General features: G+C 41.3%; 1 protein-coding gene across 1 annotated transcript; it reads right to left on the reverse strand.

The window, feature by feature from the left end:
• Nucleotides 1–9,101: 9,101 nt before the first annotated feature.
• On the reverse strand, nucleotides 9,102–10,052 carry LOC127678699 (olfactory receptor 13A1-like). Its single transcript, XM_052173848.1, has one exon. The coding sequence runs from the start codon at nucleotides 10,035–10,037 to the stop codon at nucleotides 9,102–9,104; it is 936 nt and encodes a 311-aa protein (XP_052029808.1). The 5' UTR covers nucleotides 10,038–10,052.
• Between the last annotated feature and the right edge of the window lie 6,218 nt (nucleotides 10,053–16,270).

Raw genomic sequence — 16,270 nt, forward strand, 5'->3', positions numbered from 1 at the left:
TGTATCCACTCTTCTGTTGAGGGATACCTAGGTTCTTTCCACTTCTGGCTATTATAAATAGGGCTGCTATGAACATAGTGGAGCATGTATCCTTATTACATGCTGGGGATTCCTCTGGGTAAATGCCCAGGAGTGGTATAGCAGGATCTTCTGGAAGTGACGTGCCCAGTTTTTTGAGGAATTGCCAGACTGATTTCCAGAGTGGTTGTACCAATTTGCAACCCCACCAGCAGTGGAGGAGTGTTCCTCTTTCTCCACACCCTCTCCAACACCTGCTGTCTCCTGAATTTTTAATCTTAGCCATTCTGACAGGTATAAGGTAAAATCTCAGGGTTGTTTTGATTTGCATTTCCCTAGTAGCTAATGAAGTTGAGCATTTTTTAAGATGCTTCTCAGCCATCCAAAGTTCTTCAGGTGAGAATTCTTTGTTTAACTCTGTACCCCATTTTTTAAAATAGGATTATTTGGTTTTCTGGGATCTAAATTCTTGAGTTCTTTGTATATATTGGATATTAGCCCTCTATCTGATATAGGGTTGGTGAAGATCTTTTCCCAATTTGTTGGTTGCCAATTTGTTCTTTTGATGGTGTCCTTTGCCTTACAGAAACTTTGTGGTTTTATGAGGTTCCATTTGTCAATTCTTGATCTTAGAGCATAAGCTATTGGTGTTCTGTTCAGGAACTTTCCCCCTGTACCGATGTCCTCAAGAGTCTTCCCCAGTTTCTTTTTTATTAGCCTCAGAGTGTCTGGCTTTATGTGGAGGTCCTTGATCCATTTGGAGTTGAGATTAGTACAAGGAGACAAGGATGGATCAATTCACATTTTTCTGCATGCTGACCTCCAGTTGAACCAGCACCATTTGTTGAAAAGGCTATCTTTTTTCCATTGGATGTTTTCAGCCCCTTTGTCGAGGATCAAGTGGCCATAGGTGTGTGGGTTCATTTCTGGATCTTCAATCGTGTTCCATTGATCCACCTGCCTGTCACTGTACCAATATCATGCATTTTTTTTAAAACATTATTGCTCTGTAGTATTGCTTGAGGTCAGGGATACTGATTCCCCCAGAATTTCTTTTGTTGTTGAGAATAATTTTAGCTATCCCGGGTTTTTTGTTATTCCAGATGAATTTGAGAATTGCTCTTTCTAAGTCTATGAAGAATTGAGTTTGGATTTTGATGGGTATTGCATTGAATCTGTATATTGCTTTTGGCAAAATGGCCATTTTAACTATATTAATCCTGCTGATCCAGAGCATGGGAGGTATTTCCATTTTTTGAGGTCTTTTTCCATTTCCTTCTTCATAGTCTTGAAGTTCTTGTCATACAGATCTTTCATATGTTTGGTAGCAGTATAGATCAAAACCAGAACAGGGAAGTGAGAAGTGGTAGGGAGGAGAACAGGGGGAGGGAAGGGGACTTATGTGACTTTTGGGGAATGGGGAGCCAGAAAAGGGGAAATCATTTGAAATGTAAATAAAAAATATATCAAATAAAAAAAGAATTATAATTAGGAACCTCTGAAGATGAAAAAAGCTATAGTTTGAAAATGACAATGTGGAGACCTGGTGTGCACCCGGAAGCAGACTGGGAGCACACAGCTTGCTCCAGCACACGGAGCTTAGGTTCTAGTCCTGAGGCCTCTGGCGGCACAGCTTCGGGATCCAGAACAGCCTGGGCTGCAACGCCACATCTCAGGTCCTGCAAGAGGCAAGAGGCAAGAGGCAAGAGGGGCATTGCAGAGGCTGGCTGGGAGGAGTCAGTGTGCTCTGGTGAGTCTAGCAGGCCCGGCAGAGCCTTCAGGTGTCTGCTTAGGGATCTGAACAGCCTGGGCCACAGGACTCTGTCTCCAGGAAGTGCAAGAGACCTGGTGTGCACCCTGAAGCAGACTGGGAGCGCACAGCTTGCTCTGGAGGCATAGAGCTTAGGTTCCAGTCCTGAGGCCTCTGGCAGGAGCCCTCAGATCACAGCTTCGGAATCCAGAACAGCCTGGGCTGCAACTCCACATCTCCAGGTCCCGCAAAAGGCAAGAGGGGCATTGCTGAGGCCGGCTGGGAGGAGTCAGTGTGCTCTGATGAGTGCAGCAGGCCCCGGTGGGAGCCTTCAGGTATCTGCTTCAGGATCTGAACAGCCTGGGCCACAGCACCCTGTCTCCAGGCAGTGCAGGAGGTCAGCTGTGCACCAGAGGCCACCTGGGAAGAGGCAGCTTGCACTGGTGAGTCCAGCATTGACAAGACCAACTAATACCAGTGAGGCAAAAGGCAAACACAGGACCATCACTAACAGAAATCAAGGCAATATGGCAGCATCTGAACCCAATTCTCCTTTAACAGCATGTCCTGAATACCCAATCACACCAGTAAAACAAGATTTGGATTTAAAATCACTGCTCATGATGATGGTACAGGAACACATGAAGGACATACTTAAAGAAATTCAGGAGAAAATGGATCAAAAGTTAGAAGCCCTTACAAGGGAAACACAAAAATTATTGAAAGAAATTCAGGAGAATACAAAAGCCACTAAGGAGGAAACGCAAAAAACACTTAAAGAAATACAGGAGAATTTTGGTCAACAGGCTGAGGTCATGAAAGAGGAAACACAAAAATCTCTTAAAGAATTACAGGAAAGCACAAATAAGCAAGTGAAGGAGCTAAGCAAAACTATCCAGGATCTAAAATCAGAAGTAGAAACAACTAAGAACACTCAAAGGGAGATAACTTTGGAGATAGAAAACCTTGGGAAGAAATCAGGGGCCATAGATGCAAATATCAACAACAGAATACAAGAGACAGAAGAAAGAATCTCAGATGCTGAAGATACCATAGAATCCATGGACTCAACAGTTAAAGAAAATGCAAAATGCAAAAAGCTTGTAACCCAAAATATCCAGGAAATCCAGGACACAAAGAGAAGACAAAACCTAAGGATTATAGGCATAGATGAGAGTGAAGATTTACAACTTAAAGGGCCAGCAAATATCTTCAATAAAATTATGGAAGAAAACTTCCCTAACCTAAAGAGAGAGATGCCCATGAATATACAAGAAGCCTACAGAACTCCAAACAGACTGGACCAGAACAGAAATACTTCCTGTCACATAATAATCAAAACACCAAATGTACTAAACAAAGAAAGAATATTAAAGGCAGTAAGAGAAAAAGGCCAAGTAACATATAAAGGAAGAGCTATCAGAAACACAGCAGACTTTTCACCTGAGACTAGGAAAGCTAGAAGATCCTGGGCAGATCTCATGCAGACTCTAAGAGAACACAAATGCCAGCCAAAACTACTATATCCAGCAAAACTCTCAATCACCATAGATGGAGAAACTAAGATATTCCATGACAAAACCAAGTTTACCCAATATCTATCCACAAACCCAGCCCTACAAAGGATAATAGGAGGAAAACACCAATACAAGGAGGGAAACTTCACCCTGGAAAAGGCAAGATAGTAACCTTTCATCAAACCCAAAAGAAGTTAAGCATTCAAATTTAAAAAATAACATCAAAAATGACAGGAAGTAGCAATCACTATTCCTTAATACCTCTTAACATCAATGGACTCAATGCCCCAATAAAAAGACATAGACTAACCAACTGGATCCGTAAACAGGACCCTACATTTTGCTGCATACAGGAAACACACCTCAGGGTCAAAGACAAACACTACCTTAGAGTAAAAGGCTGGAAGACAATTTTACAAGCAAATGGTCTCAGGAAACAAGCTGGAGGAGCCATTCTAATATCAGATAAAATTGACTTTCAACCCAAAGTCATCAAAAGAGACTCTGAGGGACACTTCTTGCTGATCAAAGGAAAAATACAACAAGAAGAACTCTCAATCCTGAACATCTATGCTCCAAATGCAAGGGCACCCTCATTCATAAAAGAAACTTTATTAAAGCTCAAAGCACACATTGCACCTAACTCAATAATTGTGGGTGACTTCAACACTGCACTTTCCTCAATGGACAAATCAGGAAAACAGAAACTGAACAGGGACACAATGAACCTAATTGAAGCTTTGGACCAATTAGATTTAACAGATATATATAGAACATTCTATCCTAAAGCAAAAGAATATACCTTTTTCTCAGCACCTCATGGTACCTTCTCCAAAAATGACCATATAATTGGTCACAAGACAGACCTCAACAAATATAAGAAGATTGAACTAATCCCATGCCTCCTATCAGATCACTATGGAGTAAAAGTGGCCTTCAATAACAACAAAAACAACAGAAAACCCACATACATGTGGAAGCTGAACAATATTCTACTCAATGATACCTTGGTCAAGGAAGAAATAAAGAAAGAAATTAAAGACTTTTTAGAACTTAATGAAAATGAAGACACAACATACCCAAATCTATGTGACAGAATGAAAGCAGTGCTAAGAGGAAAACTCATAGCCCTGAGTGCCTCCAAAAAGAAAATGGAGAGAGCATACATTAACAGCTTAATGACACACCAGAAAGCCCTGGAACAAAAAGAAGCTATTTCACCCAGGAGGAGTAGAAGGCAGGAAATCATCAAACTCAGGGCCGAAATCAATCAAGTAGAAACAAAGAGAACCATACAAAGAATCAACAAAACCAGGAGCTGGTTCTTTGAGAAAATCAACAAGATAGATAAACCCTTAGCCAGACTAACCAAAGGGCACTGAGACAGTATCCAGATTAACAAACTTAGAAATGAAAAGGGAGATATAACAACAGAAACTGAGGAAATTAAAAAAAATCATTAGTACCTACTACAAAAGCCTATACTCAACACAACTTGAGAATCTGGAGGAAATGGACAGTTTCCTAGACAGATATCCGACACCAAAACTAAATCAGGATCAAATAGATCAACCAAACAGTCCCATAATACCTGAAGAAATAAAAAGGGTCATAGAAAGTCTCACAACCAAAAAAAAGCACGAGACCAAATGGCTTCAGTGCAGAATTCTATCAGACCTTCATAGAAGACCTAACACCAATACTCTTCAAACTATTCCACAAAATAGAAACAGAAGGAACTCTACCCAACTCATTCTATGAAGCCACAATTACGCTGATACCAAAACCACACAAAGATCCAACAAAGAAAGAGTACTTCAGGACAATTTCTCTTATGAATATTGATGCAAAAATACTTAATAAAATTCTTGCCAACCGAATCCAAGAACACATCAAAATGATCATCCACCATGATCAAGTGGGCTTCATCCCAGGGAGGCAGGAATGGTTCAATATAAGAAAATCCATCAATGCTATCCACTACATAAACAAACTCAAAGAAAATAAAAACCATATGATCATCCTATTGATGCAGAAAAAGCATTTGACAAAATTCAGCATCCTTTCATGCTAAAAGTCTTGGAAAGAAAAGGAATTCAAGGCCCATACCTAAACATTGTTAAAGCAATATACAGCAAACCAGTAGCTAACATCAAACTAAACGGAGAGAAACTTGAAGCAATCCCACTAAAATCAGGGATTAGACAGGCTGTCCTTTCTCTCCATATCTTTTCAATAGAGTACTTGAAGTTCTAGCTAGAGCAATTAGACAACATAAGGAGGTCAAGGGGATACAAATTGGAAAGGAAGAAGTCAAATTATCACTATTTGCAGATGACATGGTAGTCTACTTAAGTGACCCAAAAACCTCCACCAGAGAACTCCTACAACTTCAGCAAAGTGGCTGGTTATAAAATCAACTCAAGCAAATCAGTTGCCTTCCTATACTGAAAGGATAAGCCAGCTGATAAAGAAATTAGGGAAATGACACCTTCACAATAGCCACAAACAATATAATGTATTTTGGTCTGACTCTAACCAAACAAGGAAAGATCTGTATGACAAGAACTTCAAGACTTTGAAGAAGGAAATGGAAGAAGACCTCAGAAAATGGAAAAATCTCCCATGCTCATGGATTGGCAGGATTAATATAGTTAAAATGGCCATTTTGCCAAAAGCAATATACAGATTCAATGCAATCCCCATCAAAATCCCAACTCATTTCTTCATAGAGTTAGAAAGAGCAATTCTCAAATTCATCTGGAATAACAAAAAAACCAGGATAGCTAAAACTATTCTCAACAACAAAAGAAATTCTGGGGGAATCAGTATCCCTGATTTCAAGCAATTCTACAGAACAATAGTGTTAAAAACTGCATGGTATTGGCACAGTGACAGACAAATGGACCAGTGGAATAGAATTGAAGATCCAGAAATGAGCCCACACACCTATGGTCACTTGATCTTTGACAAAGGAGCCAAAAACATCCAGTGGAAAAAAGATAGCCTTTTCAACAAATGGTGCTAGTTCAATTGGAGGTCAGCATGCAGAAGAATGCGAATTGATCCATTCTTATCTCCATGTACTAAACTTCATTACAAGTGGATCAAGGACCTCCATATAAAACCAGACACACTAAAATTAATAGAAAAAAAAACTGGGGAAGACCCTTGAGGACATGGGCACAGGGGAAAAGTTCCTGAACAGATCACCAATAGCTTATGCTCTAAGATCAAGAATTGACAAATGGGACCTCATAAAATTACAAAGTTTCTGTAAGGCAGAGGACACTGTTAAAAGGACAAAATGGTAACCATCAAATTGGGAAAGGATATTCACCAACCCTACATCTGATAGAGGGCTAATATCCAATATATACAAAGAACTGAAGAAGGTAGACCCCAGGGCACCAAATAACCCTATTAAAATGGGGTACAGATCTAAACAAAGAATTTTCACCTGAAGAAGTTCAGATGGCCGAGAGGCACCTTAAGAAGTGCTCAACATCATTAGTCATTAGGAAATGCAAATCAAAACTACCCTGAGATTTCACTTTACACCAGTCAGAATGGCTAAGGTCAAAAACTCAGGAGACAGCAGGTGTTGGCGAGGATGTGGAGAAAGAGGAACACTCCTCCACTGCTGGTGGGATTGCAAGATGGTGCAACCACTTTGGAAATCAGTCTGGCGGTTCCTCAAAAAACTGGACATGACACCTCCTGAGGACCCTGTTATACCACTCCTGGGCATATATCCAGAGGATTCTTCAGCATGAAATAAGGACACATGCTCCACTATGTTCATAGCAGCCTTATTTATAATAGCCAGAAGCTGGAAAGAACCCAAATGCCCCTCAAAGGAGGAATAGATACAGAAAATGTGGTATATTTACACAATGGAATACTACTCAGCAATTAGAAACAATGAATTCTCAAAATTTTTAGGCAAATGGTTTGATCTGGAAAATATCATCCTTAGTGAGGTAACCCAGTCACAAAAGAATACACATGGAATGCAACCTCTGATAAGTGGATATTAATTAGCCCAGAAACCCTGAATACCCAAGGTACAAATCAAATAACAAATATCTCCCATGAAGAAGTATGGAGAAGGTACTGATCCTTGAACGGATTGATCTAGCATTGGAGGGGAATATAAGGACAGAAAAAAAAAGGAAGGAGGTGATTGGAGAATGGATGGAGAGAAGAAGGTTTATGGGATATATGGGTGGGGGGGGAATCCGGGAAACGGGAAATCATTTGGAATGTAAACAAAGAATATAGAAAATAAAAATATTAAAAAAAGAAATAATTGTCATATATAAAAATAAATATCTGGAGTGAATCTTGAAAAAAAAAAGAAAGAAAGAAAATGACAATGTACTCCGTACTGCAAATGGCTGTCTGTTTCAATGGAGTAAGACTGGTGTCACCAAATCCTGACCCATGTCCAAGACAAGCCTTCAAATACACTATCACATGGAAGTTATAATGCAGACTGAGTACATCTGAGTTGTACCTTGGTCCTGTGAAAGCTTGATGCCCCAGTGTAGGGGAATGCCAGGACAGGGAAGCAGGAGTGGGTGGGTTGGTGAGCAGGGGGATGGGGGATGGCTTTGGGGGTTGTGGGAGGGGAAAGGAGGAAAGGGGATAACATTTGAAATGTAAATAAAGAAAATATCTAATTAAAAAAAAGAATAAAAAAATTTTAAAAAGAAAAAAAAGTTTATTCAGGGCCAGGTGGTGGTGGCGGTGGCTGTGGCTGCGGCAGCAGCTGCGGCAGCAACAGCGGTGCATGCCCTTATTCCCAGCTTGGGGAGGCAGAGGCAGGGGATTTCTGAGTTTGAGACCAACCTGGTCTATGGGGTGAGTTCCCAGACAGCCAGGGCTACACAGAGAATCCATGTCTTGAAAAAACAAAAACAAAACAAACAAACAAAAGTTTAGCCAGGAGTAGTCAATGAAAAATAAACTTTTTTTTCTTCTTACTGGCTTGGATTTGTTTTGTGTTTTTGTGTTTTGTTTGAGAAAGGGTATTGGATGGGTAGGTAGGTAGGTAGGTAGGATCTGGGAGTTATGGGAGGGGAAAGAATATGATTAAAATAGGTTGTATGAAGGAGGTTCAGCCCCGGCGTTTTCGTCTATGCATATGGTACTTTTCACTGATAGTGTATGCAGGCTTCCACTTTACCCTTTGTGTGCAGACATTCATCTAGTTTCCCCAGAGCTTTTTGTTGAAAATAATTAATCTTTCCCATGAGTTCGACCATCACCATTGTCATAAGTACACTGTGTGACATATGTGAGGTCATTTTTGAAACTTAAACTTTGACTTCCATGGCTCAGTAGGAAGCTGTAAAATAGAGAAGCCAAGCCACTCAACTTTGTACTTTCTGAGACTCTGTGGCCATGCTGACCCCTCGACCTTCCTCAAGAGATTTACATTCTAAATCCTAGTTCTAAAACAAGGCCCTGTGATGGTTACAGGGAGTCACAGGAAAAAAGAAATTTATTCTGTGACAATCACTATTGTCACTCAAAATCTTTCAATCCAGGAATACGGAATCTCTATTTAGATAAACTTTAATTACTTTCGAAATGGTTTGTATTTATCAGGAAATAAACTTGATGATGTGTTTACATTGCCTCTAGGAATTCTGTTGTTTTGGAAGTTACAATAAGTGGAATTGACCAGTATGTGCATCAGAAAAAGTTTTTCTGAAGCAGCAATAGATACACTTTGCTCCATGAAGCTGCTCTCAGGAAAGCATGTATAGGAAGAGCTGAGTCTAGGAGATTATTCTACACATCTCCACTTAATGTGAGAAAGAAGGGAAGAGTCTGCCCAGGGCTAGTTTGACATCCTTGTTCCTCAGTGTGTAGATGAGGGGGTTCAGGGTAGGGCTGAGGACTGAGTACAGCACTGAGGAAACTTTGCTTCTTTCTGGGCTGTAGCTGGAAGCAGGACTGACATAGGCACAGAACACAGATGAGTAGTACACAGAGACCACGATGAGGTGGGATGAGCAGGTAGAAAAGGCCTTCCTCTTGCCCTCAGCAGAACGCATGCGCAGGATGCTGGCAATGATGTAGCCATAGGATAACAGGGTCAGCATGAAGTTGATGCCTCCATAAAAGGCATCTGCCACAAGAGTCATAACGCTGTTCACATATGTGGGGCTGCAGGAGAGCAGGAGGAGTGGAGGAATTTCACAGAAGAAGTGGGTGATGACCTTGGGTCCACAGAATGACAGCCGTGTCATTAGACCAGTGTGCACAGATGCATTCAGAGCACAGATGGACCATACACTCATGGCCAGGGCTCCACAGAGCTGTGGGCTCATCCTAGAGCTGTAGTGCAGGGGAAAGCAGATGGCCACATAGCGGTCATAGGCCATGACTGTGAGTAGCAGCAGCTCAGAGGATGCTGACCAAACAAGGAAGAAGAGCTGGGCCATGCACCCCTTGAAGGAGATGGTGTTTTCCTCTGACACTAGGCCAATCAGGGCCTTGGGAATCACAGAGGAGGTGCAGACAATATCCATGGTGGCCAGGTTGCACAGGAAAAAGTACATGGGACTGTGGAGCCCAGTGCTGGAGGTGACCAAAGCAATGATCACAATGTTGCCCATTAGAGCCACTGTGTAGAGGGACAGGAAGCAGCCTGTGAGGAACAGTCTTAGACTAGGGTGCTCTGAGAACCCTTCCAGTATAAACTCTGTCACTCCTGTCTGGTTGAGACCTAGCATCATTATGGAGAGTATCAGGTCCAACGCTGTATCTGTCAGGTTCTGAGACAATATCACCATTTACCACTTCAAAGTCTGGTTCCACACTCTCTGCTGTCAGAAAGGGAAGGAGTGAATATACTTCCTTCATGGCAGCCTCTTGTCTTTTTTTTTTTTTTTTTTTTTTTTTTGTCTGCACCACACCATAGGAAAATCACAAATATTTTATTTACTTTCTCCATGTAGATCTGAATCAATAAGGACATTTGCTCCTCCCTCATCTTCTTGAACATGTGGAAAGAGTTCAAGCTCATTGAGTGGAAGCATCCCTCCCTCAGCATCTGCCTGTACTTTACGTCTCTGTCACCACTAAATAGTGCTTGGCAACATGGCTGTCCCCCTTACCTCCACAGCAGGCATTCTCCACACAAGGACAGTTTTAGATGGACACACTGAGATGACTCTTATATGCTGCTTCATACCTGGCCTCCTAGCCAGATGTGAAGCACCTCTGAGGCACTTTGTCTCTTGTGCTGTCTGGAGAGTTTGCTCTATGGGTAATCTCAACCTGATAATGACATCCCCATGGCCAAGTAGCCATGCATTTCCTGAATTTTACTTATCTGTGGCTTCACCTGTACTTGGGACTGTCTTGGCTCTAACCCACTTTAAATCTGTCACTCAAGAGAATGTTTTTCAAAACCCAGCTCAATAGTATCAAAGTCACGGTGAGGAAGAAGACTAGGAAATGACATACAGTGCTTCATGTATGGGAAGGAAAACATTAGCTAAGAATGATGAAGGGAGGTAGAGATTGGGAGGAAGGGTAGAGTATAGACCATGTGGAGAGATAAGCAACATAAAAGCCCTTTGAACAGGTGGTCATGGCGCACACCTTTAATCCCAGCACTTGGGAGGCAGAGGCAGGTGGATTTCTGAGTTTGAGGCCAGCCTGGTCTACAAAGTAAGTTCCAGGACAGCCAGGGCTACACAGAGAAACCCTGTCTCAAAAAAAAAAACCAAAAAAAGAACCCCCCAAAAGCCTTTTGAAAAATCAATCCTGTGATCTATAATAACTTCCTTGGTAATATATGGCCACTGATGCAATAGTGCACAAATGTTATGAACTAACCAACAAATTTTTCTTTATTTCTTCCTTTCTTTTCCTTCCTTCCTTCCTTCCTTCCTTCCTTCCTTCCTTCCTTCCTCTTCCCTCCCTCCTTCCCTCCCTCTGCCTCTCCCTCCCTCCTTTCTTTCTTTCTTTCTTTCTTTCTTTCTTTCTTTCTTTCTTTCTTTCTTTCTTTCTTTCTTTCTTTCTTTCTTTCTTTCTCTCTTTCTTTCTTTCTTGAATTTAAGGCCCACCTCACTAGCTAGAACCCATATGTGGTACTGTTAACAAGACCAAGAGCCTGTGACTAGATGTATCATAGCCCTCAGAAGAAAACCTACTACTGTTTTTCTATTAAATATACATAGCATTAAAATGACTCCTCATAATTTATTGCCATACCCATAGATCAGCCCATCCTTTATCTCTCATCATAGAGCCCTCTTGCAGCAGAGAACAATGAACACAAAGGCCTATAATTGGTTAATGTACACAGAAAAAGTAACATCAGATGCTCAGACTTAAATGGGAAGTTTAGATCATAACCATTTCTTCAAAACTTAGGAGTCTCCATGGAAGATGTGAAGGAAATAAGATTATAAGAGCCAGAAGTGACAGATGACACCAAGCAAAGGATGTCTGGAAATAATGAGGCAGATGCACATATGAACTCACAGAGATTTTGCAGCATACGAAAGATCTGTGCAAGACACATAAAATCCCTGCATGAGGAGGAGGTAGACTCATAGTCCCAACATTAGCTGAAAAACTATCAACATTTGGTAGCAAAAGCATAGTCAGCTTTGTTTATTGATATGGTCTCTCTTTATAGACCATACTCCAATTAGACTCTGTATTTAAGTGGAGTTGGCCAACCTTTTTGTAGCCATGAAGGACCCACAGTGGAGGGATTAGGACACTAACCCACCCACAAAACTTTCAATCCCAAAATGTATCCTGTCTAAAAGCAATGCAGGGATGATGAAGCAGAAAATGAAGGAATGGCCAACTAATAACTGGCCCAACTTGAGACCTATCCCATTGATAAGCACTGATTCTGACACTATTAATGATACTCTTATGCTTGTAGACAGGAGCCTAGCATAACTGTCCTCTGAGAGGTGCTACCCAGCAGTTAACTGAAACAGATGTCGATATCCACAGCCAAACATTAGACACAGATTGGGGACTCTTAGGAAAGAATTGGGAGATGGAATGAAGACCCAGAAGGGGATAGGATATCCACAGGAAGATCAACAGAGTCAACTAACCTGGACCTTTGGCAGATCTCAGAGACTGAGCCCCAACTGGAGAGAATCATACATGGACAGGACCAAGGCCCCTGGCAGCTAGGGCTGCCTGTCTGGCCACAGTAATAGAGGACGCACCTAACCTTGCAGAGTCTTCATGTGCCAAGGTATGGGGGGATACTCAGGGAGGGCCTGGCCCTCTCAGAGGAGAAGGGGAGGAGGGGTGGCACGAGGGACTCTGTTAGGGGAAGACTGTGAGGGAGCACAGTGTTTGGGATGTAAATTAAAATGGGTAGGTGACCCGTAGAGATTGGTGTGTTTTAAAGGAGAAGATAAAAAAGTTGAGTGAGTAGCATGGTGGGGATGTATCTGGGAGGAGTTGAGGAGGAGAAATGAACGTCATCAAAATATAGTGTACGAACGTCTTTAAGAATTTATAAAAATATTTTAAAAATCACATTATTTCAAAATTAGTATGCATGCTGGCAATGCGCCTTTTATCCCAGCTCTTGGGAGAAAGAGGCTGTTGAAAGCCCGAACCATGTTCATAAAAGAGGTTCAGATTAGCCAGAGCTACATAATGAGACACTTGCAAAATGCAGAAAATATATTCAGGAAATAAGGGGAGAGAGAACCTGTAGAGACCATATCCAGAGGTTAGGCACAGTCTCCGGTTGAGGATGGGGCCATCCACCCTTCTCAAAATTTTAACCCAGATTTCCTCCTGTCTAAAGGAAATACAGCAACAAAGAGTGAAGCAGAGACTGAAGGAAATGCCATCCAGAGACTGTAGACACCAAACCCATATACTACTGCTGGTGCCAAGAAGTGCTTGCTGTCAGGAGTCTGATATAGCTGTTTCCTGAGAGGCTCTGACAGAGCCTTACAGATACAGATGGGGATGCTTACAAGCAACCATGGGACTAAGCACAGGGACCCCTATGGAGGAGTTAGGGGAAGGACTGAAGGAGCTGAAGGGGTTTCAACCCCATAGGAACAACAATATCAACCATCCAGACCCTCCCAGAGATCCCAGGGACTAAAACACCAACCAGAGAATACACATGGAGGAACCCATGGCTCCAGCAGCATATGTAGCAGAGGATGGCTTTGTCTGGCATCGAAGGGAAGGGAGACCCTTGGTCCTGTGAAGGCTTGACGGCCAGTATAGGGGAATGCCAAGGTGGCATGGCAGGAGTGGGCAGCTGGTTGGGGGAGCACCCTCATGGAGGCAGGGGTAAAGGGGTGGGATTGGGGCTTTGAAGAGGAAACAGGGAAGAGTGATAATTCTGGAAATGTAAATAAACAAAATAACGAATAAAAAAAAACAGTATACCAGAGCAACAATATATCTTTGTGGAGAATAGGTCATATTAGCAAATAAACAGAATAACCATAGGATATATATCTATCTTAAAATGAGAGGATGAAGGAAAGGATAATAAAGATGCACAATGGGATGTTACGAACCATAAAAAGCATGGAAACCTTTTATGTGCAGTACAATGAATGGAGAAAAATATATGAAGAAAAATAATTCAGGTACAGAAAGACAGATATCATATTTATGTCTCACATGTGGAAACTAGAAAACTCTTATCTTAGAAGAATAATGATTAATAAGATAATAAATGTCAAAGATGAGAAAGTATTAGGTAAGATATGACAATGGTAATCAAGTTCATTTAGACAGAAAAATAAGTTCTAGAACTCTGTGTGGTGGAGTGACGACACTCTGTAGTCATCTCTTATGTATTTACAGACAAGAAGAAGAGAGGAGATCACACCTAGAGAAGTCCTAGATGACCATGTCATGGAAACATAAACATTTAGTTAGAATATGCATAAACATATTGAAAGATCAACCATGTCCCAACAACACATACCGTGATGCTCTTTTACAAATCACAACATTGATCAACACCACTCATGGTCACTTTATTTATATACCAATTCATAAAAATATATCACAGAAAAGTCAAACATAAACAGACAACAATGTGGAGAGTGCCCAGAGTTTAAGATGAGAAAATAACTGTTTACAATGAACTTATATGATTTTGTGTAAAGGGAACTGCATTTAAAGACCTGACTTGTAGCAGAAAAATGCATATCAGGATGCCTCTTAATTATTGTTACCTGAACAAGAGGCACATCATATTTATCTCTCACATGTGGAAACTAGAAAACTCTTTCCTTAGAGTAGAGGAATTTTGGGATCATGAAAATGTCCTGCTTCATCACTGAACTGGGCTACACGGTAGAAAATATTCTGTAAAGCACATAAAATGGTCAAAAAAGAATTCAAACCACTTCCTTAACTATATATTGAAAGTATAAAGAAATATTATTTTCATTTTTTAATTTTAATTTAATCAAAGCCTTGGCTTTTCATCTATCTTTAAAATGGTTTAAGTGTGTTAGAGCAAATGGAATTTGTATTAAGTGTAATAGGAGACAGGTGTCTTAAGGTGAAGAGATGAGACCCCAATGTAAAAGGGGAGAGACTGTGACCTCCGCGGAGTAGGCCTGACCCTGGAAAGGTTAGATGGAGTCATGTCTTTTGGACAGTGGAACACAAGCCTTTGCCCCAGCGGTAATCCAATGGCAACATGTACACTTGTGTGTTCACTTTACAACAGCTAGAAATATCATGTGAGTGTGTGCACAGTACCAGGCAGGTCTGAAATGAACACAGGAAAACACCAATGACTCCATGGAATGTGTGCCCAAATTTCTGATCATATTTGTGTCAGGCACCTTGAAAAATACCATGCTCAAGTCCCCTGAGAACACTTAAAAAGAACAGAACAATTGCAATCACTGTCTGAAGCCTGATAAACATGCAAAGGATTAAAGGCTTTTTCATGGCCTTGGTATTGACGGTGAGGTGACAACCTCCAAGGGCCTGTAGTGACATGATGTATATACACTGATGAATAAGTAGTATTTGTTCAAGGAGACAAGAGACACCATTAGGGCTCTTGTCCACAAACCCTGAAGCTTCTAGAACTGAAACCAAGAGTGAAATAAGACAGGTGCCCAACTCTGGCATTCCAAGTGCATATTGAGACTGTCTAGCAAACTAGAAGCGTGTGTGTGTGTGTGTGTGTGTGTGTGTGTGTGTTTCTTGAAGAATTAACACTCAGGAATAAATTAGAAAATCAGAGCCATGAATCTGTGATGGGCAAAAGCTAGATTAGACACTAGACTTTCACTCTCCGATCTCCACAGATTTTTTTTTGGTTATTTCCACAGGAACAGTACTAACATCACCTTGTGCACCTTACCAAGTGCTACCAGGTGCAGCTTCTTCTTTGGATTAAACCAGGCATTCCCTGCAGAGTGTCACAGAGGAGTACCTGTACTATCACAGAAAAGAGGCTACAGAGAGAAGATGTTGGTGGGGGACCATTTTGGAGGACAACGACTGCCATTTTGCCAGGACTGGCCACCATGGGATGCCATACACTGGAGCATCCAATCACCAAATGCAGATTTTCTTTTGGATAATTTGCATGTGCAACATGGAAGAGAATTACATTTCTGTAAAACTTTTTTCACATGCACTGTGTTTAGCAAGCAATATTTTAATGCCTATAATTTCTATGGGTCTAGCACACACTATTATCTCAGTCAGATGGGATTCTGTCACACAGAGGGAAAAATAAATTAATAAGTTTCACAAACGCTCAGCCATACACACAGTGAGGCAGAGAGATGAGCTGAGTTTACCCAAGCTCTCTTTCCATAATTCCATCCTGGTCTTTTGTGAATTTAGCTTTGATTATTTGTGTGACCATTTGTGCCTAAGAGGACATGGGCAGTCAGGTATCCAGGTAGGGAGTTTGTAGGGAACAATTTCACAACAGCCTCTCATGGTTACATGTAACCTAGTT

This window comes from Apodemus sylvaticus, chromosome 1 (assembly GCF_947179515.1).
Source record: "Apodemus sylvaticus chromosome 1, mApoSyl1.1, whole genome shotgun sequence".
In the NCBI taxonomy this organism is placed as follows: Eukaryota; Metazoa; Chordata; class Mammalia; order Rodentia; family Muridae; genus Apodemus; species Apodemus sylvaticus.